Source organism: Haliotis cracherodii, unplaced genomic scaffold (assembly GCF_022045235.1).
Source record: "Haliotis cracherodii isolate W230 unplaced genomic scaffold, xgHalCrac1.p SCAF_8, whole genome shotgun sequence".
Lineage (NCBI taxonomy): Eukaryota > Metazoa > Mollusca > Gastropoda > Lepetellida > Haliotidae > Haliotis > Haliotis cracherodii.
Window position 1 is genome coordinate 43,395,276 of NW_027266341.1, and position 13,775 is coordinate 43,409,050.

General features: G+C 39.0%; 1 protein-coding gene across 4 annotated transcripts in view; it reads right to left on the bottom strand.

Moving 5' to 3' along the window:
* Window positions 1-455: 455 nt before the first annotated feature.
* LOC139450440 (glycine receptor subunit alpha-2-like) overlaps window positions 456-13,775 on the bottom strand; it is a 302,790-nt gene continuing 289,470 nt past the window's right edge. For all 4 annotated transcript variants that reach the window (XM_071232142.1, XM_071232140.1, XM_071232141.1 and 1 more), the window contains one exon: window positions 456-2,478. In XM_071232142.1, the coding sequence (XP_071088243.1) occupies window positions 2,338-2,478 (141 nt within the window). In that variant the 3' untranslated portion in view covers window positions 456-2,337. The remainder of the gene's footprint in view (window positions 2,479-13,775) is intronic.

Sequence of the window (13,775 nt, forward strand, 5' to 3'; positions counted from 1 at the left end):
ATTATAAGTCTACCTATTTCATAGAGAGCCATTGTTAAACTGACAAAGCACACGCACACACACACACACACACACACACACACACACACACACACACACACACACACACACACACAGAGTCATATTATTGATGGCACGTGTGTATGTGAGTTTTCTTTAAAATATCTGTCACTTATGGGGTGCTACTTTGTGCTCTGTGTTCCTACTAATTTGCCTTCCATCATAATTCGAATGTTCACATCTCCTCTTCACTTGACAATTAAATCTCTGAGCCCAAATGCATGGTTGGTAATGCTTGGATGCCTTGAGGTTTTAATTGTTATGAGAAGAAAAAAGGCTTCAACATTAATAAAATATAATAATATAATCCCTGCTTTGGATAAAACATGAGACGAAAGAACGAAAGAATGTGTTTATTTATCCAAATAAATCTGATGATTCAATAACAACATTAGTGAGCGAGTCGGATTTTAACGCCGCCTTTAACATTATTCCAGTTATATCACGGCGTGTCAGCTTAATGTGGGAGGGAAGCCCGAAGTTGATACAGGTCTCAGACCTTTACCACTTCGGTGAAACCCACGAGTACGGGTATGGTGCCGACAAACTTAGAATAATAATCGGGGCGAGCCGGGATTCGAACCCACAATCATACGTTTCTGGTGTGCCCAAGAGACGCAACTCTGCCAACGAATCGCGGCGCCTTAGACGACTGGGGCCCCCGTGTGGTCTTAAATTTTCAAACTAAGCAGTTTTCTATTTGTGATATGTATTATTAAAGTAAACCTCTCGTGCAATGTTATCTAACATGTCTCGTGTCAAATGTTCTTTCAATGAAATATGAGCTGGATTTGGATTGAATCCAAACATGTAAGCTCAGTAATAATACATATAATTTTTAATATTTCTGCATTTAATGATAACAAACAGATGTTAAGTTAAAAAAACAGCTACTCAAATGCCAGAATTGACTGAAAATTATAGGGACACACTGCAAATATCAGTAATGTCGGTCATGTTTTACCCATGGTGTAATACTGAGACATCAGCGATATAAAGAAGGAACACGCGAGATTCTTTCAGTTTGCCTCATGAGCTACCGCTTCCTTTGCAAACAAACTACAGCTTTTAAAACAAAATCCGAAGCCAGTCCATCACCGGTCGAATTAAAGGACCGGACACATCTGACCACTCATTAGGGATCTGGGGTCAAAAAGGTGTGTTAGAGCAAACACTCTTTGAACAGAGTCAACTACGAGACTCCCGTCCTCGACTGAGAGATGCAAACAACAGCACACAATTAATACATGCAATTAATAATATCATCATGAAAATGCAAGCATCTTAAAATCATATTTTATTATAACTGAAAGAAATATAATTTCGTATTATAAGACACCGCCAACATGTTCTGTTGATGTTACACCTAGTCCTTCCTTTTTCTTATCCATTCAGTACCACCACTCGACACCTTTTTTTTGATACCCACTACTTTTTTCGGAGAGTGTACATTAAGCTGACACACAAAAAATGAGCGTAAAAAAAACAAAAATGTGGCGTAAATCTGTGCACAAAGACAAGTAATTGTGACAGTTACAACAGATGTATACAGGATAACAAGCAAACTGGTGATGTTTCATGACTTTATTATGACTTTTGTCCTAAAGAATTCGGTAAAAGTCATAGCATGAATAATCGAAAAATATGGCAAATCAGATTACTCCCCAAACGATGAAGTAAATAAAAGCGTCGTAGACAACACTAATTAATTAATCAAGTATACATATTTAAAGAAGGTTATACTGACATACATGCAACATGAACGCCACGACCCAATACTAAGCATATGTATGAATCCTCCTTTTTAGCTGACCAATACACAACTGTCAGAGAGAAGGGCATATTACAAAACTGTGAAACTGTGACAACGTTATGTTCATGTTCCTATACGTATGTATGTCACATTCATCGATTTATCACTTCAGATGAGGAAAAGGATGAAAACAGTTCAAAATGGTTAACATGTCTAGACTTAGTCTATTTGAATAGCTTTGTTATTCCATGTATGGGGTTATTGTGGCTTTTGTTTCATGACACAAAACAACCACACCCGAAAATTTGGCCAGAAATCAGATAAAACCGTAATAGATTCTTTAATTGACATTGGGTTTCTGCTTTGTTTCAAAATCAGACTGGTGTTTAAACTGACTGCCAATGGTTTTGTTTCAATACTACAAAGACAAATCATGATACATCCATTAAACCATAGGAATCCATAAGCAGTATCCGACTTACAACATACAAGCACTATGGTACATATTGCAACAATCGAACACCCTAATCCTGCTCAGAATAGACGTAAATGAACCAGTATCCGATGTTGAAGATAATGAAACTTAGAGGGAATCCAAGTCTTGAAATCTTATCCACACGTCTTGCCTTTACTTTAGAATTGGTTGAAGGGCATTTATTGGTTGGCTGAAAAAAAGAGTAATTGGATATGATATTTCCATTGAAGTGACACATAATACACATAATAACAAACAAAACTGCACCCTCGAAAGACATGTTACATACGAATTGTAACAATGGGACAGGCATCATTCCGTCCCATACATCAATCGATAGTTTGCATTTGTTTGCATACATATTGTGCACAGTGAATGATCACTCATTTCTTCCTCAATGCTTGGGATTCTTAAAAACAGTTGTTCCAGTAATATGTATAATTTTACTTGAGCAATAGGAAACGTCGCTGTTCTACCAAGATTGTCACTGAACGTTTTCCATATGTTTTCCTCACTTTTTGAGCGTCTTCATTGTCATGTAAATGGGTCGAAATTTGGCATAGGAATTACTTCTTTTGTAAGCCATGTCCATTTTCGTGATTGAAAATTTCAGTCAAGCTGTTGCTCTCCCGGGCTGTCTGCTTAGGAAGGTAGAACTGGATAATGTTGTTGTTCATTTCCTGCTCTTTTTTAACTGCATAGTCATGTCACGTGACAGATAGACAATAAGGCAGTTTATATGTAGATTACATAAGATATGTGAAGATAAATGCGTCTTGTGTTCAATAAAAGGATAACATTACCCATGTGTTTATTCGCAGCTTGCCGTCAGTCACATAGCTCTAATATTGCTCCAAATGCTGACATCAAAAACAAAAAAATATATGCTCGACAAAGAGACCAGTATTTAGTAAACAGACAGGCATCAATAATGATGTGACATAACTATTAAAGTACTGTTGCCAACCTTTGTGTCCAACGACTGGCATGTCATAACCATGTGCTTGATGCGGTCATTAATACAAAGATCATAAATACAATTTATCAAACATATTTTGGGCATAACAATATCATATATACAGTTTTAAAACACGGCCAACAGAAACCAAAGCTGGGCCACCTCACTGGGGATCATGGGAACTTACAGTACCTCGGCCTCCTGCCTGATACCCCTGATGGATTTACGTCATCATTTTAGCTACTGATGATTGTGCACAATGCTAGCCAATATAAAATCCGGCTTGATTTTCATTACCTGTAATTCAATTTGCCACAAAGGGCAGGATTTGGAAGATGCCATTGTTGCCACCGCTGTTTGAACACTTCACATGGCAGGACTTGGATCCATGCCGAAACGATTTGCAGGTTTAGCACCGGAGTGGATTGGGGATATACAACTGACTGTTGGACAAGTTCTTTGACAATTTGTTCTTCGGTCATGTCAGACAGGTAGCGTGCCCTTACACGAGTTCAGTGTCTTGTGCTCAGAAACAGCAACCTTTATGTTGACAAACTCTTTCAAATTTGAACCGGAACGAAGTTTAGTGACATTTGAAACCTCTCCGCAGATACCAGCGATACCTTTGGAGATTGCAAAAGGATTAAGTTTGATTGGTTCTTTGTCACATGCTTCAGTTACTTAAAAACGTAGCCAATAGTCAGATCGAATGGATGTATTCTCGTCAGACGAGGTATTGTCAGAATCTATGAGCAACCGCCTTCTGGGCATAGGGCTCTAAGCGGGTTTATAGATTCATACATACTGATTCTATAGAGATTTAGAATTTATTTATTTTTAGATACCGAAAGAAGACGGAAGAAACATACCTTGGACATGTGATCATTTCGGAAGGTCTGAAAGTAGATCCATCAAAGAAAGGTGCAGTCAGAGCAGCAGGGTGTACTGCACACAGAGGGACTTACAAATGTAATACACATGCTGTCAGATATCAAAGAAGGTTAGTTCGGCGATCCGCAGTGTCCAGTGTAAGGTGATATTCCTCCTGAGAGATTCATGAGCGAGGGACATCTCACTGTCAGCCCAGGGTATGCCAACTTAGCGCACTCGGAAGCTCATCAAAAGGTAATCAGCAGTAGATCTCAAGATCTGCCATTTGAGTATTTTATCATGATGGGGTTGTTGATCACTTTTCTTTAAAAATTGTCTTAGATGATAATGATTATGAAATGATTCTACAAATGCTTTCTATTATGATAGAACATCTAAAATTTTGATTTGGTGGCGTCTCAAAAGCAGTTTGCAATTTGTCAAGGTAATCGTTCATCTCATTTTATTTTATATCTGATTATTTTATCAGGGATACTCACTGGCTTAAAAATGTTGATACGCATTCAGCATTTAATCACAAGCCTTGGATTTCCTTGGATTGACCAAACATGAGAGGTTCACTTTAAAGGTCGCTTTTTCTTCCCCCTGATTTAACGTGTGTCCAACATGGCTCCAACAGTTGTTCATACTCCATAAACTCAGCAAAATTTATCACTTTGTGACACAAGCATGGAATTTAGCACACAGTTCGTATGTCTCAAAACAATTTGATTCAAGACGGGACTAGAACCAGATTGAACCACCCCACCCCCTAATCTGTTAAGAGCTATGTTTATTTAAAGTTCAGGTGATAAGGTGGAAAGCTAAAGACAATTACCTCGCAAGGATCCAGATTTAGTTTTACATAGTACTTCTTTTAAGTTAGTAGAAGAGGCCAAATTCCTGTACCTCATATTTAACAGTCATCTCACATTCTTACCACACATCAAATATCCAAAACCAAAGTGCCTGAAGGCCCTCGACTTTTTTAAAGTCGTTTCAAATTCCGAGTGGGGAGGGAATCAGACAACCCCTCTTCACTTGTACAGATAATTAATACGCCCCAAACTAGACTATGGATCCATCGTCTGTGGTACACCCTTCAAAAGCAATTTAGAAAAAGTTACACCACCAAGGCCTAAGGCTCTGTCTTTGAGCTTTTTGGACAGTCTGTATGTGGAAGCTGGTAAACCTTCCCTCGAACAACGCCACATTCAACTAGCACTGAAATACATCACAAAATAAATTACATTCCAGTCAATCAAATCCAGCATACAATTGTGTTTTCAAACCTCAATATGAGGAAATTTGTCAAACCTGGTTCCACCACCTGGAATCAAAATTTAACCACACATCTATGCGATCTAAAATATATAAATATTATATCACCCTACCTACTTTGTCTTCTCCTCCCTGGCAGATAGTGAAGCCAGAGGTGAACCTCACTCCTATCAAGCTAATAAATATTCCGAAACAAATCCTTTGGTATATCAACAAGTATAAGCGGGATAACACTTTCTCAGCAGACACGTGAAGATCTGCGGTAGAATAGGTCTTCAACAACACACGCTTGTCGTAAAAGACGACTTTGCTTGTCGTAATTAAGAGGCGACTAACGGGATCGGGTGGTCAGGCTCACTGACTTGGTTTGATGCATGTCATCGATCCTAATTGCATTGATCGATACTCAATTACTACATTGTCTGGTCCAGACTCGATTATTTACAGACCACCGTCATATAGCTGGAATATTGCTGAGAGCGGCGTTCAACAACAAAAAACAAACACAACAGTACGGATTCCCGAACGGGACTCAACCCCAAAGTACGAGAATCTGTAATTAACTGAGAAAGTGCTATCCCAAATATAACATTTCTTACATTTGACCACTTTCTAAATGGCATTTTGTGTTCATAGCTTTCGGCCACGGGGGCCGTGCCAACTGACATTTGTCAGAGGGGTATACAATGTACTTAGTCTAGACTACCAGTTGTCGGACTTCCATTTTTGTGGAAGCCTCGGTGGCTAAGTGTGTTAGTTCGCTGACTTTGTGTGCTGGAGATTATGTGTCTCACACTGGCAGTGTGGGTTCGAGTCCCGGACGGGACTCAACCCAAAAAGTACGAGAATCTGTACTTTACTGAGAAAGTGTTATCCCAAATATAACATTTGTTACAACTAATTGCTTGTTTTTAAATTTGGTGTGATACCTTTATCAACAAAGTTTATGGAAGACTCTTGCCAGGAGATTAAAGTACTGTAAAAGTATCGCCCCCTTGTGCGACACGTCATTCCTAACATAATCGATGTAACTATTATCAACCAGTGTTTTAAGCCAATTCATTGCTGAGCATTTGTTAATATTGGCTATTATTGTGCAAATGCACCAGTTGCTAAATTGATGACGTAAATCCTGTTGGGTTATCATGCAGGAAGCTGAGACACCGTAAGTCCCCAGGTAGGCTGGCTTTGGTTGCTGGTGGCTTATAGCCCGCAAACAGTTGTGAATACCATCGTTATGATTGTATATGTTTGACACATTTCTTTTTAAATATATACTGAGTCAAATTAAAAACTTCACATTTTTAAAAGTAATCCCATAGATGATATACAACGGACAAATGTATCAGAGAAGGTAATTTTTAATCATTAATGTCCAAAGAAGGATTTTAATTAACAGTGGTAACCATAATTTGTTCCAAGCACCTACGGTATTCGGTAATAACATCAACAGTTTAAATCATAAGTCCCAAGCACGAGAATCTGATGGCACACAAGTTCAGTAGCGTGTAAGGCCACCATGTGCGTTGACAACTGCCACACAACGCCTCCGCATGGACCTTGTGATGCTTGTGAACACATGATTGGGAAGACGACGCCATTGTTGCCATGACGTTGACTACCGCATTCTGAAGGAAATTCCTTGTCAAAATTGCTGTGTGGGGACTGGCATTGTCGTGTTGGAAGATCAAACCGGGTCCATGTGCTGCCATAAAAGGCAGAAGTTCTGGTGCCAGTACCTGGTCGCGGTACATTGCCGTCTGCAACATGCCGATGGCACGTTCACGTTGCACATTTGAGTGAGTGAGTGAGTGAGTTGGGTTTAACGCCGCTTTTAACATTATTCCAGTTATATCACGGCGTGTCAGCTTAATGTGGGAGGAAAGCCCGAAGTGATGCAGGTCTCAGACGTTTACCACTTCGGTGAAACCCACGAGCACGGGTATGGTGCTGACAAACCTAGAAACATAATCGGGGCGAACCGGGATTCGAACCCACAATCATAGGTTTCTGGCGTGACCAAGGGACGCAACTCTGCACAGCGAATCGCGGCGCCTTAGACGACTGGGCCACCCGTGCCCCCTGCACATTTGAAAGGCGTGGCATGACAAATGACCGTAAAGACTTTTGTTTTCTTGTGTTTTTCTTTTTTTTGTTAATGACTGCTAACAAGTATGGCTGAAAACACGTGCGGTATTGTGGCCACGTGACCAGTTGCACGTGAAAAACCACTTTTGCCACTATAGTGCTGTGCACATTATTTTGATCGATTCACCTGCACAAAAACGGGTGTTATCTGAAGACAATACATGGCCATTACTGTTTAAATACACAATAAGGGCCCACAATGATAACTGGTCAAAATGTTAAAATTTTAGGATTGTGAAGTTTTTAATTTGGTTCAGTATAAATTTGAATTCATGACTCAATTGTTTATGTATCATCTTGTTCTCAACGCTATATGGCTGAAATAATGCTCACTCCTCATTTTGTAAGTGATGTAATACAACAGTGACCGATTGATGTTTGGCGAAGTACCCGAAGTCGGATTATGTGAGCTTGGGTTATCGTCACATCTCTTTCAGATTAAAGAAGAACATGCAAGTTTATTTTTTTCATTTATTTTCAGTATTAGTTTTATATAGTAAAAACATATGACTTTTTAAAGGTGAAATGTCTGGACAAGTAGTTGATGCACCGTGCCATTGTCTTTATTGTTTATATACTATTGCGTCTTTTTTTAACATTACGCAAACTGAAGGATGTCAATTTCTATCGAAGAAGTTTCAAAGGAACCATGATGACCATAAACGATTTGCTACTGACGGTTGTCTCCATGGCACACAACAGACCTCAATCTCCTCATCTCATGACTTAGATGTTTTCGGGACCAATGTGATTGACAGGGCATGAGAAAATACTGCACATATCCCCAGTATCTATGATGATGAGCTCGCAGTGCTAAGACCGAATGCTGACAATCAGAAGACATGTTCCAGCATATCCCTGGATTTGTACCAGAAATTTGTATGTGTAGATATGTAATATGTAATTAGTGGTATTTGATTATAGGTTAGTGTGTAGTTTAGTTGGTAGTTTTACTGTTTAGTCTTAGTATTAGTAGTGCAGTGTTATCAGGTAATTAGATGTAAGTGGGAATTATGTAATTGTTTTCTCTTTTTAATAAACTATTTTCTTTAACTTTTTGGGGGGTTCTGTCATTTCTGCTTCCACTATTACGTATCGTGTGACAAACATAAAGTGCACGATTCAGTCCTTTTGGGGGTTTCAAACCTCCGGACTACCAGTGCTGAGCAACCGTACATGACATTTCCACAATTGGCTCGTGTCCGTACTGCATTTCCTGGATAGAACAATGTCAATGTCCTACCGTGGTTGGCATGTTCACCAGATTAAGTTCTATTCATAATCTTTGGGATGATTTTGGTCGCTGTGCATACTGACGTCCACTAAATCGCCAGCAATTGCAACAGGCTCTTGTAGACGAAACACCCTAATCAGAATCATGGACTGAGCTATTGAGTCGGTCAGACGACATATATAAGCATTAGAGGTCACAAACAGTTCACAGTGTGCATCACATTTTGTTGGTTTTGCATATGGACTGTTGTTGTTACACATGAGTCTAACCCATTGTTCTGTAACAGGGCGTGACATGGTCCGATACTCTCTGTGTGTTTTTTTCTTGCCCAATGTGCGTCACCTATGTGTACATGTACTTGACAGGACCCCCGCAGTGAAGTGCAAGGGATTATCCTTCAGACGTTATACTGTATTCAGATGAACTGAGCCAAGTGATGGTACAATCAGCGAGAAATACTTTAATATAGTAATATTTTCTTCACACATAGGTATATTTGCGAGGTGGCAATGCATGGAATTACCACAACACTATGAATTCATGACACTTTTTACAGACTACATTTTCATTTATGTTTAAAAAGACGCTTCAGAGATCTTTTTAGTTTGCCCCTTCATCAGTTGAGTCATGTTCAGCATGTGGGAGTAGGGTAATAGTGTCACAACGTAACCGCCAATGAGTTCATTTGTAGGTAATGATCGGCTATCCCTGGGAAGGTAGAGCACGGCCCCTCTTAATGGCTGACTTGTGTAAGTAGTATAGGTAATAGGGGTTCTGCCGCAACCCCACTGGAGCTGGATTTATATACCTATACTGCTACTACAGAGGGAATTTTTTATGCCAAAATGATTATGCGATTCAATGATAGTCAGAAGATTAAGTTAAATTGGCTCTAGCTCACCAATACCTGGGGCCGATCATTGCTTCTATTAGTATAAAAATGATGATGTGATTCAACGAAAGTCGTTTTAAAAGAAATATCAATATTAATTAATAATGAATAAAATTTACTATAGCCCACGATGATATTGGAAAGGTGTAGGAGCAATAAAAAAATTAGCCACCGCGGCTAAGGTATCTAAAGATGTGGCCAAGGATTGGTTAAAGAAACAACCGTTGTGGCAAATATATTTACCGGCACCGCGTTATATTCCGAGGAAGAAGTTTGATATTTTTACAACGAATGAAGTTCATCAGGCTGACCTCTTGTTTCTTCCTCACGATAAGGTAAAACGCAAAACGTATAAATACGCTTTAACAGTAGTGGATGTGGCTAGTCGATACAAAGAGGCTGAGCCATTAACCTCGAAAGATTCAACAGACGTAGCTAATGCACTGAGCCGCATATATAAACGCGGACCTCTAAAATGGCCTAAGCTATTTCAAGTAGATCCCGGTCGCGAGTTTATGGGATCGGTAACTAAACTGTTAACAAAGCACGATGTCGAAATCGTCCGTGGTGAAAGAGAGGCCCACCGCAGTCAAGCTATCGTCGAAAGATTTAACAGGACATTAGCGGAACGTTTGTTTGGCTATCAGTATGGGATCGAAATGAAATCCGAGCGATTGAGATCAACCGAATGGGTGACACGATTATCAGCCGTTGCATCAGCGCTGAATAATGAAGTGACGAGATTAATAGGGAAGAAACCATACGATGCGATTAAAATGAAATCCGTGACTTCCGAATCTTCAGCACTGAGGAGAGGCAAAGAACGAAAACTTCCAGATAGAGTAAGGGTAAGATATTTATACCAGCCCGGTGAACTCGAAGGAGGCCTACGTTGTGCAACCGATCCCATATGGTCCCTTAAGATGTATAACATTAGTTGATTGGTTACGAAAGAAGGAGAGCCTATTCTTTATTATCTTCAAGATGGACCGGGTAGGGCATTTGTACGAGAAGAGTTGTTCATAGTTCCCGACGGTACGGTATTACCACCATAACCATAAGCATAGGTAGTTACACCATCATTATCAATCCATCTCTTTGTATCTAAGGGGGATAATGATGTCTTGTTCATTCTTAATCCATATATCCTATGATCGTAACTTCTTAAAGAGTTCATCTCGTGTTTGAACATTCTACCGTTGAATAATGATTCTTTATACTGTTCGTGTTTGATATGCTTTTTTACCACATACATCTTAACACCCTAAGCTTTTCTTATCTCTCCATTATCGGACTTTTTTATAGAATACATCTTAGGTCTTAATCCTACATACTCTATAGGGGTCCCAGCACATTCATCCTTCATCTTACCTAACACCTTTTTATTTACTACGCTGTGCAGTGGATTATCTTTAGGGTAATCACTCGTGTCGTACATATCTAATTTTTCTGCCATATCTTTATACACATCCTCGGTTTGTATTTCCATCAACAAAGAATCTGTGTCGGTATATAACACCTCGCATCTATCACCGTATTGCTTCTTAAGTTCGTTTTGACAAGTCGAGAATACTCATACCGACGTACACCGGCTAAGTCGTTATCGAATATCTTGCTTCTGTTAAAAGCTGGACTGGCTATAAGTTTCCTGAGTCTTTCTTCCTCATTAGATATGACTAATTTAACATCAACACGCTTCCTTAGATTCTCCATAGTTTTACCAAATACCGAGTTATTCATGAGCTTATATAGATTCTTTTCAAAATGGCTGGTAGCTATCTTTCTTAAATCTGTGTTCAGCCTTATATAGGGCTACATCCAAGGGCTTTGATCAAACTTTAGAACTCTGTGTATTTTCTTAAGTTTCATACCTAACGATAGATACAACTGGAGATTTCTGCAGTGAACTATATATTTTGTCTTATCCATCAAATTTGGTAAAAGTTTTTCTACGTTAGCTAACCTTGCATTACCCATCAAGGAGCGTTGATATTCCGACATCCAATCTTTATTAACCATTAATCTTTCGGGAGCTAGCGGATAACTGTTATGATCTTTATGTAATGAACTTGGATATTCCAAGTCAGCTTCTAGTATGTACCCTTTATTCACATCATTATCATTGATATTATTCACTTCGATATCATCGACCCATTCAAAACCACCCGTGGGTAAAGGTTGACTCAGAGCCAATCCGTACAAATTGTTAGCGTCGAGATGTAATATATGCGTGTCTGGTTTACTCAGATCGTATCCTTCCACTAAGTTATTATTAGCCTTAGAATACCTTTTCGCTATCGATACCATCGATATACCACCTCTTAATCCTTTCTCAATGAACAAGTGCATATCGTAATCTGTGAGTAGTTTTAGTTCTACGCCGGTCTTCTTCAACAATGCATCCCACGATAGTCCGGGACTGGAATAGTACCATGCTGGGTCCAAGCCGTATTGTTTTAAACATGTCTTTCTAAATATCTCAAATATATCGGCGAGTAACAGTACATCGGTTTTTAAGTACAGATCGTGATAATCACCTAAATTCTTACAACCTAATTTATCCCACACCGTCAGAGCGTGTTCATAATCGGCATCAGTTATTTTAGATTCTGTTAAGTTACTATAGAATGATTCGAGGGGTGGTAATTCAGTTTCTTCGAATCTAGACCAATCATCCATATATTCGTAAGGATATACACCTTTTCTCAGCAACAAATGACGAGTTATCTTATCGGTATATTTATTTGTTATCGCGAAGTCATTGGGATTGTTCGCATTAGCTAAATTGTCCAGGGAAGATAACAGAAACTGTACGGAGTCTATGAATCTAAGCCCATTACTTTGCTTTATTCTAGATTTCCCATCCTTGTCCCTATAATGTATAGGTTTAGTCAACGAGAATGATATGTATTTTTCCATATTGTTAGGAATGCACGTTAAACCGCCGTCGGTGTTTGAGATAGCTTGCATAATGAGATGTGAATCGTATCCCCTAAGGTTGTGAAACACAACCGAGATGGGTATTGTTTGAGAATTCATTTTTAGTTTCAAGTTACACTCGTTATGCGCGGCTCCCCGATAATTACCAGTGACGTGACAATGATCTCTTACGGAATCCCCATCCAGGGGTTTATTACAAACATGACAACTCGTTGACTTCTTATGGGCCCTCCAATCATCCCTCCTCATACACATGGGTTTCTTACACGATAATTTTTCCCTGATTATTCTCTCCTCGTTTTGTAGATATTCTAGGAACTTTCCCACTGCATCGGGACCTCTGTAAATCACGGGCTGGTTTGTTTTCCCATCATACCTTACAACTATATATCCAAACCCACAAGGAATATGTTCTTGAGTTTTGTACGTAAAACTATCTTTATTATCTTGATTGCTACGGTCGGTATTTTCTAGTGCTTCGAAGTCGGCGTAAATTACGTACGGTACTGGCATTTGATTACAATAATGTTCATATTTTAATATATTTTTTCCCTCTTTAGGCATATCAATCCGAATAGCGGTCTGTCCAACAACTCTACAGCCTTCTTTATGCGCTTCTAATAGATCTTGTCTGCTGTACCCATGTAGGCATCTTTCGCAGAAATATTTCTCTCCCTTATATTTAGTTTGATCGTATAATAGCCTGTTTAAACTCTTTATCCACGTATAATGATATTTACCTTCTTTTTTTATCAGAAATGAATTGATTCTGGGGATATGTTCCGGAGCGGAGCTTATCCTCTGTACAACAATTCCTTTAGAATGTCCGAAAACATTTATAGCTAAATTATTTTGCTTTTCCACCTTATCAATTTGTGATATTGGTGTAGGTTCGTCTATACCATCGAAGTTGAGTCCATCGTTTTGGGGATAGCTAGAAGGTCTATTTGCAATTTTAGAATCTACGGGGAACCATGCAGATCTTATCATCATTCTTAAACAGTCATCGGATTTATTTTTTACGTTAATTATGGCTTTTTTCTTCTTATAATACGGGGGTAAATCTATATAAGAACCACCTTTGAAGGGCATATAATATCTATATTGCTATATCTAAATATTAACTATCGATTTTATCCACACCCCAACCCGAACCTCTATTAG